Genomic DNA, 22,167 nt, shown 5'->3' on the forward strand with positions numbered 1-22,167 from the left:
TTCATGGTTTTGGAAGTCCCTTGGGTAGAAGTTGCACTTCCTATTGAAGTCTATTGAAATGTGCTGTATGATGATGGCTCAACTATATGTGGAGCCAGTTTATGGTTAGCTAAGCTTCGCTACTTGATGGACTGTACACTCCCATTTCTCTTTTAATACTTATCTCCCTCTGAGACTAAGAAATAAGTCAAACTTTCCAAGTAGAATATTAATGTAAATAGGACCCTTGGGGTATAAGGAAGGCACAAGGGAGAATGATCTGTCTTTTACTGACAGTTTAAGTTCCCGAAACTACCAGTGTTTGTGTTTTGAGTTAAATAATGGCACTATACTCATGTATTCAGCACTTAAATATATACTTAATATATACTGTATAAAAATGCTAATGGTAACTGTTTGAATAATGCTAATGCTAATCACAATTAGAGCTAGAGGTCTTTGGAGAATAGGATGGAGCAGGAAGGGAGGGGAGGCCTAGTTGTTAGAGCTTTCATTAGTTTCCATTATGACAGAAGTTTCCACTGCCAAATCGCAGCTATCTTTAAATTGACCTTTATATTTATGCAGTGCAGTAAAACTTGGAAACATGCTGCTGTTTCCTTATTTTGTTCCCAGGTGGCTTAAAACAGGTGTTCTATGCTTGTCTCAAAGAAGGAAAAAGCAAACTTGGAGCRTAGCTTCTGCTTTTCCCTTTAAGAAAAGGAAAAGTATGATCTGATAACTTAGTAGAACACACAGTGGCATGGGTTCCCTAATCAGAAATTTGTTTTGTAAGGTTGAGCGTGCCCAAAATGAATGATCAGTGCTTTCTTGAAAAGCCAAATTACAGATGTTCTCATAACTACATCACTTCAAAAATGCTGTGAGGAAAATTAATCAAACCCCCAAGCTGGTGTGGGATCAAGTACTTCTGGTTATATGTCCATTAGCATTTTTGTTCAAAACAGGAGTATCTGAAGCAACTCCAAGTCGTCCTTTGGCTCATGTTGGGAGCAGTCTCAAAGCATGTAACTTGGGCCTCCTTTGAATGAAGCCTAACTGAAGATGTGTTCCAGAGTGCATGCTCGATGTGCTTAAATTGCTAAGTGGTGTTCACCTGACAGACCCAAGCTAAAGCTAATTTAAAGTGAGAACTAGTGAAGCACGAAGTGTGGACATGGTGTCCTTTGCATCAGCTGCTATGCTCTGTAGGTCAGCTTTTGATGGGCTGTACAACTTGCTAAGGAGCCATTGCCTCGGATCAAAAAATCACTTGAGATAAAATCTGGAAAGGAAAGAGCCGGTCAGTCTTCACTGTGGCAAAACTGAAAGGAATGTAGTCCCTTGTTACAAAACAATATCAAATATTAAGAGTCTAGAATGGTTCTGAAGAGAGATAAGAGAATCTGCAAATGTTTAAAATAAACCAGTACCACAAAAGGCTCAAGATTTCAAGGACAAGCAAGATGGTGTGTATTGTCTTCACCAGAATTTAAGCAAGGAATGATTTTTTTTTTAATAGCTAAGAACATGCACTGTTGTCACTCCAATATATGTTCTGTTTGTGGGTTTAAAAAAAAGTTCCTTGTAGGTGAACTGCTTCCTTCCTCTTCATTGAGGAGGATCTTGCATTTCCCTCTGAAGTAGCTGGTACAACCCAAGAGTAGCTCCAAAACTCGATCAGCATTCTCTTATAGGTCCAGGCTAGCAATGTACATCAAGGCAGGCTAGGATTTCTTGTGTTCTCGCTGCTGACCCAGAGTCCTGTCATAGGCTTATTAGAATGCAGCTGTCCTGTAAAACACAGCTGTCTGTGCCTGGATCATGTTGGGGTGTTTTTCATTACTTAATGGACTAGTTCCTAAATATCATAATCCCTGGTTCTGAATGATCCCTCTGGTTTTAAGCCTTCAGTGTAATTTCAGAATTATATTCTTGGAGATGTTGGTATGTTTCTAGGAGAGGGAAGTAAGTGGAGTCTGACAATTTCTTATACCTACTGTCAGCTACCAGTATATCTGCCCCTTCTTCAGATTTTGCTCTGGTCCTTAGAGAAACTGCAATTTTGAAAACAATTTTCTAATTCTGTGTATGGCGCTCTCAGAGAAATAGCTTACCTACGCTGTAGAGAAATAAGCTATACCCTTGTAATAGATGCTTGGCTTGGTCAAGTCTGAAAAGAGAATGCTTCTGCAAATAGACAAAAGTGGTGATCATTGTCTTCACATTGGCCATTGGTGTCAGTTTTAGATAGCTTTTTATTACGTTTCAAACCCATTTCTGCTATAGGCACCCAAGAGATGTCTGTGTAGAATAATGGAGGGTGGTAGTCCAAGGCCAAAGTTAACATACTGTCAACCAAACTGAACTTTGAATATGTCTGTTCATGTAACAGGAGCTGCTTCAAGAAGAAACCCGCCAAAAACTCAATCTTAGCAGTAGGATTAGGCAGCTGGAAGAGGAGAAGAACAACCTTCAAGAGCAGCAGGAAGAGGAGGAGGAGGCCAGAAAGAACTTAGAGAAACAAATGCTAGCCTTGCAGTCACAGGTAAGCTGTTGTAAATGGCAGGACTTCTATGAGGCCTACAAATTCAAGGTGAGATGAATTGGTACCAGGAACCTCTTGAAAAATTTCCTGTAATTGGCATGAATACTGTACTGAATTGCTGAATAAAATTTCCTGTGTTCTTTCTCTGTAGCAGTAGTGATTAGTACAACTAATGGTAATGGACAGGACTTTCTACCCTTTAGTATGCTGCTAGCTCATGGTTGTATTGCCTTAGCTAGTAAGTGCCCATTTCTGGTTTTGTATTCTAGATGTGATGCCTTTGTTTCATTCTTCTCATGTACTAAGCAACTTTATTTTCTTTTGTAAAATTTCAGTTGGCTGATGCTAAGAAAAAGGTAGATGATGACTTGGGAACCATTGAAGGTTTGGAGGAAAATAAGAAGAAACTACTGAAGGATATGGAGTCTTTGAGCCAACGTCTAGAGGAGAAGGCAATGGCTTATGACAAACTGGAAAAGACGAAGAATCGCCTGCAGCAAGAGCTGGATGACTTGATGGTAGATCTAGACCATCAGCGCCAGATTGTTTCCAACTTGGAGAAAAAGCAGAAGAAGTTTGATCAGGTAGTCTAGTTTCCTGTTATCTTTCTGTGTTTTTTAAATGGCAGCTTTAGGTTATGTAGTAACTACTTTTGAAGTCTCATAAAAAGAAGGGCCTGACTGGAGTGCTCTGGCTACTGATAAATATGTTGTGAGCAGCTTGGCCTTCATTACGAGTAGTCGCTTAATATTTCAGTGAGCTAAATGCCAGCTTTATTTATCTTGTTAGATAAAGGAATAAACTCTTCCAATATAAGAAAGAAATAATATTGGAACAAAAACTTGCCTTCAAAAGCATTATCATAATCCCTCAAGATAGTCAGAGGGGATGTGAAGATTGAAAGATGAAAATAACACCTATGTAATCAAGTAGCGGATTTCTTTCCTCATCTCATCTCAAAATAGCTGTAGCTGTTTTCTCACCAGGACTTTGATCAAGACTTGAAAGGCTAGGCTGAACTTCTGAAAGCCAATTAGGCTTAGAATATTAACTACTTCTTTGACTAAAACACCTTTGACAGGGAAGACTTGGTCATAGAACTCATGAGATATATTAATATATATTTTTTGTGTTCAGATGCTGGCAGAAGAGAAGAACATTTCTGCCAGATATGCAGAGGAGAGAGATCGTGCTGAGGCAGAAGCAAGGGAAAAGGAAACTAAAGCACTCTCTTTGGCTCGGGCTTTGGAAGAAGCACTGGAAGCTAAAGAAGAATTTGAGAGACAGAACAAACAGTTGCGTACAGATATGGAGGACTTAATGAGTTCTAAAGATGATGTGGGCAAAAATGTAAGTATTTTTCCACACCTTACTTGGTTACACAAAATGCTGTCTGCTGTCTTCATATAATGCCTTATTTTGGTTTTAGTAATTGTTGTTGAGACAACTGAAAGAGAATGTCTGATTAATGTTTGTGGTTTAGGTCCATGAGCTGGAGAAATCAAAACGAACTTTAGAGCAACAGGTTGAAGAGATGAGGACTCAGCTTGAGGAACTAGAAGATGAACTGCAGGCCACAGAAGATGCTAAGCTTCGTCTGGAGGTGAACATGCAAGCCATGAAAGCCCAGTTTGAGAGAGATCTACAAGCCAGAGATGAGCAGAATGAAGAGAAAAAGAGGATGCTGGTTAAACAAGTATGTCTAATGTACTGTACTTCACAGTGGGAAGGGCATGAAGCTCTTTTGCCAGAACTTTGTAGCTTTGGTAATAACTTGCTGCCAAAAATTAAAACTCTTTATTTGCTTGAAGCTTCCCAGCCTATAGAAATGATAAGCATTGATCTTTACAAACAGTAGAATATGTCTTGTTGAGTACTGGGCACTGTCAACTGTTGCTGTCAGGGAATCTACTCCTGCTAGTCCTCCAATTCAACTGTGTTTCGGCCTCCTTTCAAAAAACACTCAGCATGCAAGCAGAGATTCTGCTATCGTTGCATGGGCTTATTTTAAGGACAGTGGTATGTTATTTGGAACTCCAAGCCCATGCTGTTTGTTCCACAGGAACAAATCCATGGAAGTTGAGACAGACTGAAAGATTGCCAAATAAGTGAATTATTTCCTAAAAGAAAATTGTGGAAAAGACCCCAGATTTTCCAGATTCAAGAACTCTAGAAATAAAAAAAATGGATCCAAGAAGATTTAAGAGATGCCTTTAAAAACTTATGCTTTCAAGAGAAGACTTCAGTCTTTGACTTGACTTTGAGTCTGACTTTCGAGTTCCTTTTTAAGTCTTTTTTTACTCCATTTGTGTGCAGACTAAAAACCCTGAATGAGCATGTGTGTGTGTTTTGTTTGTTGGAAATGATTCTAAAGCTTTGAGGGGAAAAACACCAAATATTTCAAGATTTATCATGAGAAAACTGTAAAACTTTAAATATCAAGTATCACCTTTATAAAAACCTCTTGGACAAGAACACAAACAATGGACTTGGAAGGCTTTTCAAGTTCATTGCTAGGCAAAAGTGCAAGTTATTATCTTGCACTGGACAAGAACTCTTGACCTAACATGAAGAGGGAAGCTTGATTCAAACCAGAATACATTTTTGTCTCTTGTGTCATTTGCCTGTGTAACAATGGCATTTCTGGCTCCATTTTATTTTTGCATAAGTTTGGCTTAGGTTCATGTTGGTTGGCTGATTAGGTACTTTAATATACTTGCATTGTTTTTCAATTTTGTATCATTGGGCATAGAGTGCTAATAGCATAGATGTTTCTAAAATAATTTCTTTGTTTTATCTTTAGAAATTGAGGTGATTCTACTATTTCATTTTTCTCTTAATGGTTCAATCAGAATTACTAATGTGTGTCCCAGAATAATACCTAAATATAGATAGATGCACTGGGCAAAAAGCTGATCACTAAGTAGTTGACCAGGTGAAATAGTTTTCAGAAAAGCTTCAGACACTGAGTTATTATCTTTGTTTTCCTTTTTTTTTTTTTTTTTTTTTTTTTTTNTTTTTTTAGTTAATTCACACAGATCTCTGCTTCCCATTTGTAGGTTTGTTTTTACCATCTGCAATGTCTTCCCTCTAGCTTGCATTCTGTAGTCACTTCCAGTCAACTAATGTCAATTCTGCTCTGCAAAGGCCTTTGGAATTCACTGGCCATTTATTAGGATCTCTTGTTTGTTCCATTCCTGGAACTGAGCCAGTTAAATATCTTGATTTTTGCAGGTGCGAGAGCTGGAGGCAGAACTGGAAGATGAGCGTAAACAGAGGGCTCTTGCTGTGGCAGCCAAGAAGAAAATGGAAATGGATCTGAAAGACCTGGAAGGTCAGATAGAAGCTGCAAACAAGGCTCGAGATGAAGCAATCAAACAGCTACGTAAACTTCAGGTAAGCACAGCTAATGAACCAGACTGCTTTGTCTCATGGGGACAGTCTGTCAAGCTCGTTGCTTCTATTAAATACACTTGTAATTTGAAGGCAGGAAGGGTATCAGACTCAACTATGCTGCTATGTCATAGTGTATCTGGTCTGAACCATTCACCTGTTCAAATACCCTCTCATCCTTATATCAGTAAGGAGTTAATTTTCCCCCAAAATATTTCCAATCAACTGGCATCTTTTTCAGCACTTTGCATAATAATTGACTGAATATTGCTTTGAGCTGCATATTTTAAACTTACAGTTGTTTGTATCTTTGTACTGATTTAGCTTCAGCTCTTCCGAACTCTTTCTTCCTCAACTTGAAATTTTTAAGGTGTTTTTAGCCAAAAAAAAACTTCAGAGAAAAAGGAGGGATAAACTTCAGTTGCTTTTAAGAAGCTCCACCAAACCCCTTCTTTTTAGTTTGCTAAGCAATCCCAGTCCTTGTGTCAAGCATTTGTTTACCATTCCCGGAAAAATAGTCAACATTTGGCAGAGTTGCAGTTTTGCCTGAGATTTTCAGTGCTATCGCCTGCAGCTGCAGGAGTATGAGGCCATAACAAGACTATGTAAAGCATATGAGAAAGAAAATTACCTTTCTGTCCTGCCTTCTGTATTGCTTGGTGATCTTACATCAACTGAATGAAGACAGTTCTGGGACTGAGTCCAGACTCTGGGTGAGGAGGGAAGATGGATTAAAGCAAGAAATGTTGGTATCTCACAGTATCCCAATACTCTATTTCAAGAGGACAGGTCAGCTAGGCAGATCCGTACCTGAACATGGTCTCTGTATACCTTTATACAAGTGCCTAAAAGAAGTGGTCTCATGAGTGGTGGTATTCTAAAGATACAGGTACAACTCAAATGCGGTTTCTCTTCAATTTTCTGTGTTACTGTTCTAGTATCTTAAGTCAAACTCATGCAAATTAAGATCTTAGTCTGTAAAAACAGTGTGTCTTAAGCGAAAGATAAGTACCTGCTTCTAGATTATGTGTGTAAAATGGTGAATTGTTACTCCTACACAGAGAACAATTTCTTACACTGCGTACTTGTAAAATTTGTCAGTCAGTTTAAGTAAATGCCTTTTTTCCATGTCCAAGAGCATTATCTCTCCATGAGTTTGCTCGAATGTAATTGAGCAGCTGTACATAAGAGCTTTTTTGCTACAAAAAATAGACCAGGTAAATCAGATCAAACTCTATAATGTTGTATTTTTGGCCAGGAAGGAGTGATGGAGACATTAAAAAATGAAAGTAAGAACTGAAAATTAATTTAAGTGGAATGAAGCTGCTTTGGGCAAAGATCTTACCTCATAAGAGCCAAAAAGGGCTTCAGTGCTGCTGATGATAACTTGTGGTTGCCCTAATGCAGCATGGCTGTGTTTTTTGTCTTCCCCCACAACTTACAGGCTCAAATGAAAGATTACCAGCGGGAGCTGGAAGAAGCACGTGCATCCAGAGATGAGATTTTTGCACAGTCCAAAGAGAGTGAAAAGAAGCTCAAAGGTCTTGAAGCAGAAATTTTGCAGCTCCAAGAGGTGAGACTAAATCCAAGAAAATATTTCTCTTGCTAGAGTAAGGGCAAATTCAGAAGGCATTTTCCCACACACCCACATTCCCCCCCACCCCCAGCTCTCTTGCAGGTTTTTTATGGCTTTGTAGGAATCATTCAAGTAGTCTGCACTTGGTTTCTCTGTTTGGGAAGCAGGAAGGCTTTACTACTACTTGGGATGATACAAGGCCTCATTAAAACTTGCAAGGTGGCTAGAGAATCTCCAAAAGGTGCGGTACATGGTGTCAGCACTCAAATTGATTATTGGAAATATATAAGACCCAAGAATCTCTCCAGTGCCTCAATGGACCATTTAAGTCTGCAGAGGTTTCTCACTCTGTCGTCTTTGGTCCTCATCCCTTTCTCTTACAGGCCTGTGCTCCCTCATTGTTGGCAATTCATGTAAGAACTCTAAGTCTTGCTACATATCACTTATCCATCATTATGTCCTTGGTGTGCCACAAGGTCAAACATCAGAAGACTTGCTGTGTGCAAGAGGCTTGGCAACACTTCTTTTGTGCTGCAGTAACTGCACATCGAAGTTTGAAGCAGTCACTGAGATTTCACTACATTTACTAAACTTGCGCGTTTACGGATAATCTATAAGCTACTAGAGCTTCTTCATGTGCCACACTTTAGTCCTCAAACTTCTCAGCTTTGCACTTGCGATGTATTTAGAGGTCCTTCTTAGCAAGTGCCTGGGTGTTTACACCACATAATACAGTTTAGAATGTGATATTCAATGCTGTTTATACCATTGCACTATAGCTTTTATTTTTTATACTTTTTCTCCATTTACACTATGCACTCCAGAGGTGTAAAAACCTAAATTTGATTAACTTACTGCCCATTTTAAGTTGAATGAATATGCTTAGTAGGGCATATGACACACTGAATACTTTTTTTATTCTTGCTGTTTAGGGCTTGTGTGTTACTGATATTCAAAGATTTTTTTTTTTTCCTTCTGTAAGAAGGAGACTTGTGCTGTAGTGTAAATAATACTGCAGAGGTTCTAGAAAGGATGAGTGAGGGATTGTCTTGAATATTTTGAGTGTTTACCATTCAGGGACAGGGAAAAGGAAATCCATTGTAGTCATATAGGAGTTAAGGGGAAGTTTCAAGGTGATGTGGCCAGTCGTTACCTGCTAGGTTCTGCAGCTGTTGCTTATCCTTTAGAAGACTTCAGGGGTATCTCCTAGAAGTACTTGAAGGCTAAATTGTTTGTAATATTTGAGATCCCTAATGCTGTAACAAATCTGTTCTTAAATTTTTGCAGGAGTTTGCTGCATCTGAAAGAGCCCGTCGCCATGCTGAGCAAGAAAGGGATGAGCTGGCTGATGAGATTGCAAACAGTGCTTCAGGAAAGTGAGTCATCAAATGTATTAACTATGCATCTGAAGTATTTCAGGCAGCAGTACCTGTAGTTCTCTGTAGTCTTCTTACAAATTCTCTGACCTACCTTTATGATAAAAATTCTTTCTCATCATGAAGAGAATTGCTAACACAGCAACCTCTGAAAACTTACAATGCCTACGTTTTCAAAAGCAAACTAGCCAGTTGCTTTGTACCAGGTCAGAACACACCTTGTCCTAAATATTGCCTTTCTAGGTCAGCGCTGCTGGATGAGAAGCGCCGTCTGGAAGCTCGTATCGCACAATTGGAAGAAGAGCTTGAGGAAGAACAGAGCAATATGGAGCTTCTCAATGAGCGGTTCCGAAAGACCACGCTGCAGGTAAAGCAGTTCTTGGCAATGCTTTTGGGGCAGTTCGTATTTCAGTGTGTGGTTAAGTGGAGACTTTGAACAGCACCAAATAATCCATTCTCCTCTGAAAGGTTGATACACTTAATTCTGAGCTGGCTGGCGAGCGGAGCGCTGCCCAGAAGAGTGAAAATGCACGGCAGCAGCTGGAAAGGCAGAACAAAGAGCTGAAAGCCAAGCTGCAGGAATTGGAGGGATCTGTGAAGTCTAAGTTCAAGGCAACAATTTCTACTCTGGAAGCCAAGATTGTGCAGCTAGAAGAACAGCTTGAGCAAGAAGCCAAGTAAGGACAATCTGCTGATGTTTGCTCTGTTTGTCAGTACTAAATATCTGAAACTTCAATGCCTTAAGCTTTCACAGGGCAGAGATGTGAGCTTACAAAACAGACATTAGGTTTTATTATCTAGAAACCTACTGTTGAAGGGGCACTATGACTAGACTGTTGAAAAGTGTTTGGAGTGAAAAGCTGCAGAATCAGTTTGTTCCATAACTGTAACTGCTGAATTAATTGCTGAAGTTAACTAGGTGCATGCTGTGTGTGGTGGTTCCAGGACCCACAAGGTGTTGCAGAAGTTCTTGAGACAACTTGAAACTTCTCCTCAAGACACTGGCCTCTTTGGTTAGAGGAAGCAAGGTGAACAGCTTAGGCTTGATGGCTCAAGTTAGTGGAGAAAGCAGATGTCTGCAGAGCACAAGATTCATCTCAGCTATTTCATGTCCATCCTTTCTATCTCAGTCCTCAGCTCTGTTTTTAAACTAATTCCTCCCAGAAAGCTCTAGGGTAGACAGTCTCGTCGCCATCTCCATTCCTTTACTGCTTTTGGCTCTGGGAGAGGATCACATTATTGGCATTTTATTGATCAGCAATATGCTTAAAGCTGCCCAGTGGAATCTCATTGTAAAGAAGCACTTTCCYTCCCCTTTTTTTTAGCCTCGATACCATCCTGGTATTCCTCCAGTGCCAATGCTGTATGCTATCAAAAATTGCATCCTGACTAACTTCCAGCATACTGAAACCAAGGTGGTGGTGTTGATGGTGGTAGGCGTGTTAAGAAAACTCAAGCATCAGTTGTGCAATGGAGCAGGAGCCTTTCTGAAATAACAGATCTTGTTTTCCCAGCCTTTGAATGCAGGAGCAAATTATGACTTTTGATTATTCTAGGGAAAGAGCAGCTGCTAACAAATTGGTACGTCGTACAGAGAAGAAACTGAAAGAAGTCTTCATGCAGGTGGAAGATGAGCGTCGGCATGCAGACCAGTACAAGGAGCAGGTAGGCAGAGGGACTTGGCTTTTGAGACCTGTATCTCAGAAAAGGCAGATTAAACCTGACTTCCAATAGAGAGGACCTGTTAAGATGATGATGATTAAAAGATCTGAGGGAATCCCTGTCCTGATGTCAAGGGTTCAGTGCTGCAAGTCACTATTTGGGTTGCCATCCTTCTAGCCTGCTGCTGTGCTGCTGGTACTGTTTTTCCCATTGCCACCATGGAAAGGAAATAGCTGAAGCTATAAATGACTTGCAAACTCGCCAGTGTTCCCAGATAGCAGTTGCTGAGCGTTTTAAAGGGCTAAGCCATTAGAGTAGTTTCTTGCTAGATCCCAGCAGTCAAAAACCTCTCCATGTTAGCTTTGGTGTGATGGTCTGTTATGCACCCTGGTCTCACCTGGACCCAGAAGCTCAGCAGTATTTCCAGGAGTTCAGTCTGGAGCCTACAGTGAGTGCTTGGACCAGACAGTGGTAACAGGAAGGAATTGTCTTGCCCTGGACAGCTAGGACAAATGCAGCAGCTGTTTTGTCCTGCCCAAGCCTAGAAAGCTTTGTTTTCAAGACCTTAATCAGGTAAGATAAGTGGTCTTTCAGAACAAACAGTGCTTCAATGAGGCTTTGTGTATCATGTGCCTCTCTAACGTAACCCCTTAAATGCTCTGATCCACAAGTAGCTCATGAGGAACTTCACTTTTGGTGGAGCCATTGAGTCTGGACAGGCAATTTCTACACACAACTGTTGTCTGCTTGTACGCTAACCCTTCATCTCTGGTAGGGATGGTCGGGGAGGGCAGGGTGTTAGCTAACCTCTCTCACCTCCCAAACCATGGGGTTGCAGCTGCTGAGTTTGATCCTGACAGTCTGGCTTTGTCTTCTAGATGGAAAAAGCAAACGCCAGAATGAAGCAGCTCAAACGCCAACTGGAGGAGGCTGAAGAGGAAGCGACACGTGCAAATGCTTCCCGACGTAAACTTCAGCGTGAGCTGGATGATGCCACAGAGGCCAACGAGGGCCTGAGCCGGGAGGTCAGCACGCTGAAAAACAGGCTAAGGTAAGAGGGACCAGCAGAAGTCAGATAGGGTTTTATCTAGGCCCTTGTGTTTTTGTAGACTGTCTTCATAATGCTAGCAACCTGGGGAAGCATCTGGCTGTGGGACTGCAGAAGCAGAGCCCCTAATGTTAGGGGGTGGGTCAAGCTGAAGTCTGCTGAGAACTGTTGAATCAGCCCAATGATGATAAGCAAGCTGCCAGACCACAAGGAAATTCCTGACAACTCCTGGAACCTAAACTCGCAGGTTCCCTGAGGTTGATCATCCAAGCCAATCATAGGTAAAGATGGCACAGAGGAGACAGCAGCTCAGTCTTGCTTTTTTCAGTGGCGAGTATTAATCCCTTTTTTCATAGTCCACCCTGGTGGAAGCGTGTGTCAGCAACTTCTTGAGAGCAGCTCTTTCGGAGATCAAGATTTGTATCAAGTACAGAGAGGAGTCGAAGGAAGTGAGGCTGGTACAGAACAAACCATCCTGAGGGGCAGAGAGCAGCTGAGCTGACTGACTTGTAGGAATGGCAGGAGGGTGCAGCACCACTTCACAAATGAGCAGTCAGCATCTTTCAGAGAACCACTCTTAAGTATTTGGGCTGTGCTTGGTGCTCATAAACAGGTAATATTTTGAGTTACCTGAGACTTCCCAAACTTAAAGTGATGGTATGAATTCAGCAAAAATACCAGAGTGCTGGAACATGTTTGGGCACAGCATGACCCCTTGGTTGTTAAGAGATGGTCTCAAAAGAGATGGTGAAATTTGCGCTGTGGATGGCCTGGAGCTGAGCTGCTGAATTCCCCTTGCTCTTCAGTAGGAAGCTTTTTTTCCCAGGGGCAACCGCTAGCACTGTGATTCACGTTGTGAGCGAGATAAAAACACTTCAGCAATTGCTGTCTGCTTGTTGTTTGCAGGAGGGGGGGGCCCATCACCTTCTCTTCGAGTCGATCTGGGAGACGCCAGCTGCATATCGAAGGGGCCTCCCTAGAGCTCTCCGACGATGACGCGGAGAGCAAAGGCAGCGATGTGAACGAAGCGCAGCCAGCCCCTGCAGAGTAGAGCCCCATTGCACCATTTGCATGCAGAGACCTTTTACACAATAGTCGGCAGAACAAGGAGGACTTACCTGACCACCAAACTGCCTTGTGGCCTAAATCTGCCTTATGAAAAGTTGGCATGCTACAAGGTTACTTATCATAGGTCAACTATGTCTTAAGGCTCTCCAGCCTCAACATACTGTACCCTGCTTCAGATATAGGTACAACTGCTTTTTTTAATATATAGTAAACAAAATGGGATCGTCTCTGTTCAGTGCATCTATTTTCCAGACACTCATTGTAAAGCCATTTTATAAAGCATCATGTGAAGGATAAAACTTTTTTTTATCGATACAGAAACTTCATTCCCAGAGGGTAGGTGGTTGGGACAGACCYGTTGTCATGATTATGCATGCTTTGTTGTACAGACAACATCCTTCCATTTCTTCTGTGCTCAGACGGCCCTGGGCTGTATTGAGTCTATTGGATCACTGAAGACCAAACTGCACCTGTATCTTTCTTTTCTCCTAATTGTTGTGATCAGCACACAATCAGCAAGTGAACTGTGAAAAGGCCTTGGGAAGTGTTGGGAAGAAAATGTAGGGATGAATGAGTAGTGTCCATTTTCAACCTGCAATATCATTTTGAAGTGTTCTCAGCACCTGCTTCATCTGTTAGTGTTCATGCAGTACAGGCGAACTGAAATAGCATCACCGTTCTTGATCTGTACAGTACTTCTGCATTTGTAGAGACCTGCTTATTACCACGCCCAACAGATCTGTGTATATATATTAAGGCTAGTATAATGTGAACACCAGTGGAAAATAAACATACAACACAGGCAAAATTAATTTATTAATTTATGGCTGAGTAGTCTTCAGGACGTGGAGCCAAGTAGCTGCACCGTGGCGCAAGGCTTACGTGATACCTTAGCCAGCCTAGTGTTGCTAACAGAGCTGGTCCACTGGCCAGCAGCGAGCCGAGCGCAGCAGGGCCCTCTGTACTGTACAGTGTGTGTGGCTTGTTTGGAGTCTGTGTGGTTTACAGGGGTTCAGAGATGGATGTTGCCTGCCTACGAGTTAACATGCCAGTGGATGTGAATCCTTTTTTTGTTTTGTTTTGTTTTTATTGTTTTGTTTTTTTATTTTGAACAGTATTACAGCAAGTAGTTAGCATTCTTTTTGTTTAAATAGCTGAAAAACTGACATTACAGAAAGTGCCTTAGACACTACAGTACTAAGACAATGTTACATATATAATTTGCCTATATAACAATGATTTAATGTATTAATTTTGACTGTGCTTCATATCATGTACCTCTCTAGTCCAAGTGGTATTATTGATATTAGTGACAATGAATCAGTGTTAACTAGGAAACTTCCTCTGCCACATGCTCAGAAACATGGATTTCCTTTTTTGGTTAAAAGCTTTAACATCTGTCGCAAAGGTTATGTTGTGTGTGTTTGGATATTTTTAATCAAACTGGCTGTTGACCACCAGGCATCTGACTGCAAATATCTTGTTTTCTTGTATACCCATATTTCTAGACAATGATTTTTGTAAGACAATAAATTTATTCATTATAGATGTGGCCGCCTGCTCTGTTTACTTACAGGAAGAGCTATCTCCTGAGGCTGGCATAGAACTTAATAAACAAGAGTATGACTGGAAGCTGCCTTTTCCCTTCTTACTGTTTTTGGTTGTTTTTTTTGGTTGGTTGGGTTTTTTTTTGCTTTTGTTTTGACCTACATACAGTATAAGTGGCCTGGTCATGGTGCTAAGCCTTTGCCAAACTTCATGCTCCACCTCCACCTTGCTGTTGAAGGGAGCTCTGAAACCAAATGCTGGTATTCTGTACTGCTGTGCATGTACAGCTSCCTTATTTGGCCTCCATTTCTGCCTTTAACAAGCTGTTGTCTTTTTTTGTTTGTTTTTGAGTAGAATACTGGGAATAGATGCTTCACAACTGATAGAGGTGAACGGATAGAGCTACAGCTCTGGTTACTCATAGCATCAGGTAAAGTCAGAGGCTCCTTTGAAGCTCCTGGGAAGTCTAGTGCAGGCACCAGAGCCCCTTTGCAGCCAGCACTGCTGCAACCTGCCCTTCCCCGAAGGCTGGAGGTAGGTACTGTTGCCCCACAAGATGGAGCTGGCCCCAGGTGGAGTGCATGACCCCTTCCAGGGGATAGGTGGGACCTGGGGCTTGGTACAAGCAGGGAGGGAGATGGTAATCCTGCTGCTTGTGCCTGGTTTGGACAACAGCCAGGATGAGTCCTAGGGTCAGCTGTGCAGGGTCAGTTGCTCTGTGGATGAGTAAATGGGGTGCAGAGGGAGCCCCAGCACCCCTCATTCCTTGCTGGCAGCATTAGCTGAGATGAGAGCTCAAGCCCTGAGCTCTCCTCTGGGGTAACTTGTTCCCAGGGGGGCCCTGTGTGGTGGCCCTCTGTGACATTTGTTCTGAGCACCCAGACCAGCCTGCTCGGTGGCAGGACTCTGCTGCAGCAGTGATGGGTGGCTGTGGGAGCTGGGTGCAGCACAGGGCTCATGTCTCCCCTGCTCTCGGGAAAGGAGCCTCTGGCACAAGCCCAGAAGGGTCAGACCCCTCCATCTGCAGGTCCCCCTGCGAGCCAGCAGTGGTGCAGGCTGTGCCGGGGCAGTGCTGCCTAGTGGCTGCGAACCTGTCATCCTTGTGATCCTGTACCTGATCCTGTGAGTGAGGTGGGGGCCCTAGAGGGTGACGGTGAGGGAGGGAAAGGGGGTCCAACACAGAGGCAAATGTGCAACTCCAAGCAATCTTGGGGGCCTCTGAGCAACTCTGGTGTTCTGCAGAGGAAGCTCCTCTCAGATGGCAGAACACCCCAGACGTTTTCCTGTGCTTTGCCAAATCAGTCACAAACCCCAGGACTCAGCCCCACAGCCAGGGTCCCACACCATGAGCCACAAAGGCTAAAACACAGGGAAGGTGTTCACAGGCAGGGTCGTTCCAGAGCCATGGGGAACTAGGACTGCTCCAAAGAAAGGAGCAGCAGCCGCTTCCTCAGGTGCCCTTTCCCCAGGGCCAACCCAGCCACCAACTTGCTGGGGCTGGCAGGAAAAGCTACGTGACAGAACACAGCCGCTAGCACCTCTTCTGCAAAATCCACAATTCCACATTAAAAGAACTTTATTTTTGGAAGATTACTCTCTTGGATTTTTAAACCACATGATTTGTGTCACCACGGTGGTATGGTACACTGTCCTATTGAAACATGCCATATAGATTTTGAATAAATAAACTACAAAGCCCAAGTTATGTACAAAGATCTTAGGCAAAGATATTATGTTTACAAACCTATGTACAATAAAACAAATGTAAACAGTCAAATGCAGCAAAGGATGCACAGGAAAAGAGGAACATACAAAACCCTAATGGTAAGTGGTGACTCTCCCCACCTCCCTTCTGCTGGGGCAAGTTTTATTCCCCCCCCCCCCCCCCCCCCTCTGCTGGGGGAAGTTTTTTTCCCCCCCCCCCCCCATTACATTGCTGCAGAGCCAAATGAATGTGACTGAACAGATTGGGAAGGAAGATTTTTTTAAACCCACAGACCAAACCACAGCTGGGTTTGCTGGTTCATTTTAAAATCCACCGACTTTGACAGCGAAATCGCACAAATACGTTGCTTGAAAGACCCACAAGGTACACAGTCGCCCAAAATTGTCACAGAAGCCCATAGGTGACACTATAAAATCCAGTCATATATTACATAGATCTGAACATGGTTTGGACGCTTAAACGGTTCTGGGAGGGGGGTATTTCACTGGCAGTGTAGCCAATTGGATTTGCGACTTTCTAAAGCTCTCAAAGTCTCTGCTTTGGAGATGTATGAAAGTTTTACTGATAAAAAGGCAGGTTAGATTTGGGCAGGGAAAGGTATGGTACAGACACATGGCAGACATGAGCTCGCTACAGCTGCTAAATCCATTACTGCCCAGCAGCTGCTGTCTTAGCATGCACAGCCAGGCTGCCCCAGCCACAGGGAAAATGCTTTAGCAAATCTCACCGCTGTTAGTTTAAGCTAAGGCATTTTTATGTTGCAACTCGCATCTGCTGAGCACATGATCATCAACTACAATGTGCTGCCAACCAGCATCTGGCTCTCTCCACTCCCCTGGCTGTGCTGGCAGTAGCCACCGGGCCCCTGCTCGTCACTGGCCCCAGAAGCGCCCAGCACCGATGTGCACGGTCCCCTCTGCCAGCTGACATGGGGCGGCAGGAGCAGGTCTGACACGCTCCGGCCAAGGCAAGAGGCAGATCAGCCCCTCGCAGCGGGCTGCAGTGCCTGGGGACACACGTGCCATCAGCAACAGCTGCTCACCTGCCAGGCAGTAATTTATCAAGCTGCAGTAACTCAGTCATGTACCTAGACCTCATTCCCAGGTGCAAATGTCTAAACAAACTCATCTCAAAGCCTTACCAAGCACCGATTTCAAGAAGTTTGAGCTTTACTGCGCAGGCAGCAGCTGCACATCTTAAGTGCCAGGATGCTGGAGCAGGTAGGCAGGGAGAGGGGGAAGGCTTTGTTTTAGAGGAGCTGGCCAACATTTGTATCATGCTAAACCTACATTAGAAGAGATAAAGTGATGGGTCGAGGACTGCCTGACCAAGTTTTGGCTAGCAAGACTCCTGCATCCTGTGAAACAGAGCACTACATGTCTCACCTCGTGCAACACACAGCGTGTGGCCAAGGCAGAGAACATCCGCTACAGCAATAGGAGAAAATAAGTTGTATTAACATGGCATGAAGGGCTGTGGGCGCAGGGCCTCCTCGAGCAGTGGCCGGCCAGGGGACTGCTGTGCGCCACGGCACGGGTTGTGTTCCGGCTGGGGCAGGAACAGGGTGGAATCAGAAGCACTTCTTCTCTTGGTGGTTTGGGAAAAGCATATGCAAGTCYGAACACAACCTCCCCGTGGCTCATACGCTCAGGGGGAGCATGCCAGGTGCTGACGATGGTCTGGAGGATCCCAGTCCAGGGGGACCTTGATCAAAGCCGTTTACTGCCCTGAGAAGGAACAAGAGACAAGTCAGTACGTGCTGAGCAGCCCCAGGAGAGAGCTGCTGCTGCTATTGCTCATCTCTCCCCACCACCAGGAGCTGGAAGACAGAGCACATCTCCTCCCTTTTCAGACATCCTAACAGCATCTATCCCCAGGCTGGGCTTAAGGGCAGCAAGCCTTGGATGCATGTGGGAGTCGCACACCGCTGTGCAGTTCAGCAGGGTCAGAGGAGACCTGACGACACAGCAGCTGCTCAGCGTGTGCTGGAACAGGGCTCAGGTAAGACGGGGCTGCCCACCTCCAGCTGCAAGAACCAACATTCATTGACAGCCAGGGACGGACGGACACAGACACACGCCCCTATGGCTGAATGCCTGAAGCTTTGCCAAGGCGGGCACTTGCTGGCCAAGGTGCCCAGCCAAGGAGGTCCAGGGGCTCTCGTGCATGCTCTGAGCTCGGGGGCTATGCAATCAGGTCTGTGCAGCTGAAGACGCCAGACACAGCAGCCCCGCGGGCTCTGCCCCCACATTTAGCTCCCCTTCCTCCTTAAAAGCTGACAGTTTGCCATAAAGTGGCTGTTTCCACACATCTGCGTGACCTACGTGCAGCCCCCGAGGGCTGGGCGGTCAGCACGGAGCTGCAGGGCCCAGTCACGCAGAGCTGGGCGACAACTCTACCAGGGTCTCCTGGACTGTTCACATGTGGCTCTACTCAGATTTCTCCCAGTAAAGGGGATGGGACTATGTACACACATGCACACACACACACACACACACAGCGCGCTACAGTGCACTATGCAATGGCGAATGGGGTCTGCTAGAGCAGGCAGGCACGTGTTAAATAAAGCACAGCGGGTTTTGCCTCCATGCTACTCTACACACTGCTGGGGTGCAGTGAGGGCTCCCGGTCCTTCCGGGTCTCGCCATACGCGCTTCCCAGCTAATCTTCAAACCCCCCAAACTTCACACGACCAAGAACCATCAGTTTCTAGGCTACTGCCCTTCCCAAAGCTGTTGTTGAAGGTGGTGGCATGGAGAATCTGGCTTCCTAGCGGGTTGGATGAGTACATGGGTCTGACAGCTTTTCAGTCTCTGCTTTGTTATGGCTTTGCCGGATCTCCTGCCATCAGGCTCAGTGTACAGCTTCTGTCTAGGCTCACCGTCTGGTGGTGATCACCACCACAGCCCTGGCAACAAAAGGCAAGTATTTCCATGTAACAGGACATGTCCATCCCAACTCTTGCCACAGAACTAGCACCTTGCCAATGTTAACACGTTTATACTACTGAAGGCATGTGGGAGGAAAAAACAACAAAAAAACAACCCACACATCCCTGCAAGGCAGGACAGGTCCCCCGTCTCGCTGTGCAAATAGTCACAAGAAGTACCTCTGCAACACTTCATCAGCTTTCTCCAAACCACCAACATCCCAGGGGATGCCGTTCACACCTCTCGGCAGAACTACCTTCAGGAAAGGGAAGCTTTTTAAGAGGCTGTCTTTGCTGCTTAGATCAGTGGCCTGTGGTCTCCAGCCCTCAGCGAGAGCTGACAAGGAAAAGCAATGGACAGTGAAGTCTGGATGGCTCTGGCACTTCTAGCAGAAATTGGAAGCGTTTACAAATCAAGAAGCAGCCAAAAACTGCCAACCAGGGAGTTGGCTGCTCAGGCTGTACCTGAGTGAAGAGTCTGGAGAAGCATGACCCACTGCTGCTGTCACTGCAGGAGCTCACACGCGCTCAGCACCCAGGCTCACGGCAGCATCCCCAGGACTGAGATCAACTGGTTTCTGCACGGCCTTTTGCATGGAGCACAGCTCACGCTCATCTCATGTTCGCTGCTTGTGCAGCGGTGACCCTACACCTGCTGGGTCAGTTAAGTATCAACCCTGCCAGCAAATCCCAGAACAACGCTGCTGTCACGCTGGGCCATGACAAAAACSTTCCAGAAGAGCAGATGAGAGCTGTAACACGAACACTCGCTAGCAAGGACAAATTCCCATGGTAACACCCGGCTCCCTGTCTTGCGGAGGCACGCTGTTTTCTTTCCCCGTCTTGCTGTTTAAACATCCACGCTTCCGTATTAGCGCAGCCTGCTGCACATCCCAGGACCACAGTTAGAGCAACCAGAACCCACCTTTTCCATCTCCTCCCCTTAAAGCTTTTCATTTCACATTTACATGTTACTTTGACATATTTAAAAATGCGCGTACTTTCAGGGCTGCAGGAAACTAAAAGCGATTTGAGGAGCAGCTTAGGGGAAGATGTACTTCACTGTTCTAATTTGCAGGGGCATGAAGCCAACCTGATCGTGACACAACTCTGCAGACTGGTTATCAGCTAGAAAGCGACTCTGCCAAGTACGACAGCAAAAAAAAAAAAGACCAAAACAGGATTAAAATGTGGTAGCGTGCTGTCTGTTAAAAGAGCCAGAAAATTGATGTTCAACATTAGCAGACTGCAAGTCCTGGAGAGATGCCCCACTCGTGTTTGACGAGTAGCAYGGCAGCAGAGCCATGCCTAAAGGTGCTCCAAATGAAGAGCAACTCTTCGTGGCTTACAGCCACTGTCACCGTTGGATGGCGCCCAGGCTCTGCCTGCACAACCCCGGGGCTCTCAACGAGCCTGCCGGATTTGCTGCTCCTGAGTACAGCTGAACTAACACCACCTCCAGCTGAGGATCTCCTGGCTTTGCTGCTTCCCAGGAACTGGGATGCCCTCAGCCAGAGCCAAGATCAGCACGGGAACTGCAGGCTGGGGAGATTAACCGACTCCCTTCAAATCCAGAGCGAGTGCCGTTACTCCACACGCGGCCACGGCTTGCGCAYGGATTGAAACGACAAATGAGCCTTCGCAACCCAACGACCAACAGCAGCTTTACACGAAGCCAGGCAGGGCAGGCACACGCAGAAGGGACTGTGTCCCCAAGGCGCCCAGTGCAGCGTGGCACATGATTCCCCTTCGCACAAAGCCACCTGCGTTCCCTGCCACCAGACATTTCAACACTGCAGCATTTCTGCCTTTCTGCCATGACTGATTTAAATTAAACTGCACTGTGCGGCGTTAGCACGTGGCAGTGCACCAGGAGCAGCTTTCATCCAAAGCACGCGGGCTAGCGGACCCCTTCCTCTCGCCTTGGTCCAGGTCTCGCAGCAGAACTGGGAAGAAGTCAGCAGCAGCCTCTTCTCGTGGACGCGCCATCCCTGAGCTGTGATTTTGGTGAAGCGCGTTTGCCAGCCAGGTCACCCTACTGATTACAGCAACCTGCAGCCGAAGAACCGGGAGGACTCAGTGGCAGGGATCACCTCCCTCGCTGTGCGAGGGTGCCCCGGAGTCGCTCCGCGCTCCCATGACCACGAGGGAGTAGCTGCGGCTCCCCCACACTCTGCAGACAGGCAGGGGAAGGAACGGCCCGACTCAAGCAGCACAAACTGCTCCAACATTGCTACTTCTGGGGCACCCATCGCTCCTGAACGGGGTTTCTAGCACCCAAGCGCCTACTACAGGCAGAATTCATCTCTGCAGCCATCACCACCCTCACAAATGAACCTGTCTCTGCTGGCAGTTTCCGCCTCTAAAGAAAGTGGAGCAAATCCAACACTCCTTAGCTCTTACTCCGAGCTGCATTTAGCAGCTCGGGTGCTTGAGTCTCGGGTGATCTTTTCAATCTCCCGGAGGTGCACGAGCAAGGCCAGAAGCCATGAAACGGTCAGGCACTCCACACCAGTGACACGCTGACGTGACAGGGCTCAGCCTACATCACCAGCGTCACAAATAATCCAACGTGAACAACAAGGCCAGAGACAAGCAGGGAGAACAAGCCCCATCTCGGAGTCAGCGGTATCAAGGGGACGAATGCTGTAAAGCCAGGAACGACACTGCATCTCCCCCTCGCCAGCTTCCCTAGGGAAGGGGCAGCACATCTCTGCCCCAGCCCTGTCCAAATCTCTCCAGGCGCCTCAGGCTGTACGTGCGGTGAGGAGCAGGAACATACCTGCCTTCGCACACAGCCTTCCCGGGCCTCAGGCAAGCATCGCGCCGACAGATCGCCTCCAGCAGCGCAGCAGCAGCCCGACTCCAGGCTTGCCTGCGCGCTGGCCACGGCGTCCCTGGAGGCATGGCGCAAATGCTGAGCCCACGCAGACCGTTAAGTGTATTTACGGATATCTCTGCAACGGCCCTTGTGTGCTCTTCACCTACACGTGGAGCCAGGGAGTCTGTTACTTTGCCCTTTGATGTTCTTTGTGCCTGGTCTCAGTCTGCAAACCTGAACGACAGGCCGAGTCCACYGATTGCTCTGGAGGAACCCAGGCACAGACATATCTTTAAAGAAAAACTGTTTAGGAAGAGTTGGTTAACAAATATAACACTGATTCACCAGCAAAACAACCAGGAGAAGCGACACACATGGTCGATGTCTTCATTGTGAAGAGGCACCAACACTGTGCGAGATGGGGAGTGCTCGCAGCACTGAGATGCCCAAGGGACCCACAACCAACCAGGCTTTCTGCTCAACACAGAAAAGA

General features: G+C 45.6%; 2 protein-coding genes across 7 annotated transcripts in view; one reads left to right on the forward strand and one right to left on the reverse strand.

The window, feature by feature from the left end:
* The window catches only part of MYH10 (myosin heavy chain 10), a 105,771-nt gene extending 89,757 nt beyond the window's left edge, over positions 1-16,014 (forward strand). The window contains exons 29-40 of the mRNA XM_026075687.1: positions 2,375-2,527; positions 2,863-3,111; positions 3,665-3,877; positions 4,011-4,223; positions 5,762-5,923; positions 7,365-7,493; positions 8,784-8,872; positions 9,116-9,239; positions 9,341-9,549; positions 10,429-10,537; positions 11,413-11,585; positions 12,489-16,014. Of these exons, the coding sequence (XP_025931472.1) occupies positions 2,375-2,527; positions 2,863-3,111; positions 3,665-3,877; positions 4,011-4,223; positions 5,762-5,923; positions 7,365-7,493; positions 8,784-8,872; positions 9,116-9,239; positions 9,341-9,549; positions 10,429-10,537; positions 11,413-11,585; positions 12,489-12,633 (1,968 nt within the window). The 3' untranslated portion in view covers positions 12,634-16,014. The remainder of the gene's footprint in view (positions 1-2,374; positions 2,528-2,862; positions 3,112-3,664; positions 3,878-4,010; positions 4,224-5,761; positions 5,924-7,364; positions 7,494-8,783; positions 8,873-9,115; positions 9,240-9,340; positions 9,550-10,428; positions 10,538-11,412; positions 11,586-12,488) is intronic.
* Positions 16,015-16,097: 83 nt separating this feature from the next.
* The window catches only part of NDEL1 (nudE neurodevelopment protein 1 like 1), a 32,762-nt gene continuing 26,692 nt past the window's right edge, over positions 16,098-22,167 (reverse strand). For 4 of the 6 annotated variants that reach the window (XM_026075684.1, XM_026075686.1, XM_026075685.1 and 1 more), the window contains exon 10: positions 17,581-17,651. Coding sequence is in view for 1 of the 6 variants with exons in the window: in XM_026075682.1 (XP_025931467.1) it covers positions 17,564-17,651 (88 nt within the window). In the remaining 5 variants the exon portion in view is untranslated. Of the gene's footprint in view, positions 17,652-22,167 lie in introns of all 6 variants that reach the window. The other 2 variants (XM_026075682.1, XM_026075683.1) reach the window with 2 other exon arrangements.

Source organism: Apteryx rowi, unplaced genomic scaffold, assembly GCF_003343035.1.
Source record: "Apteryx rowi isolate R43461 unplaced genomic scaffold, aptRow1 scaffold_41, whole genome shotgun sequence".
Lineage (NCBI taxonomy): Eukaryota > Metazoa > Chordata > Aves > Apterygiformes > Apterygidae > Apteryx > Apteryx rowi.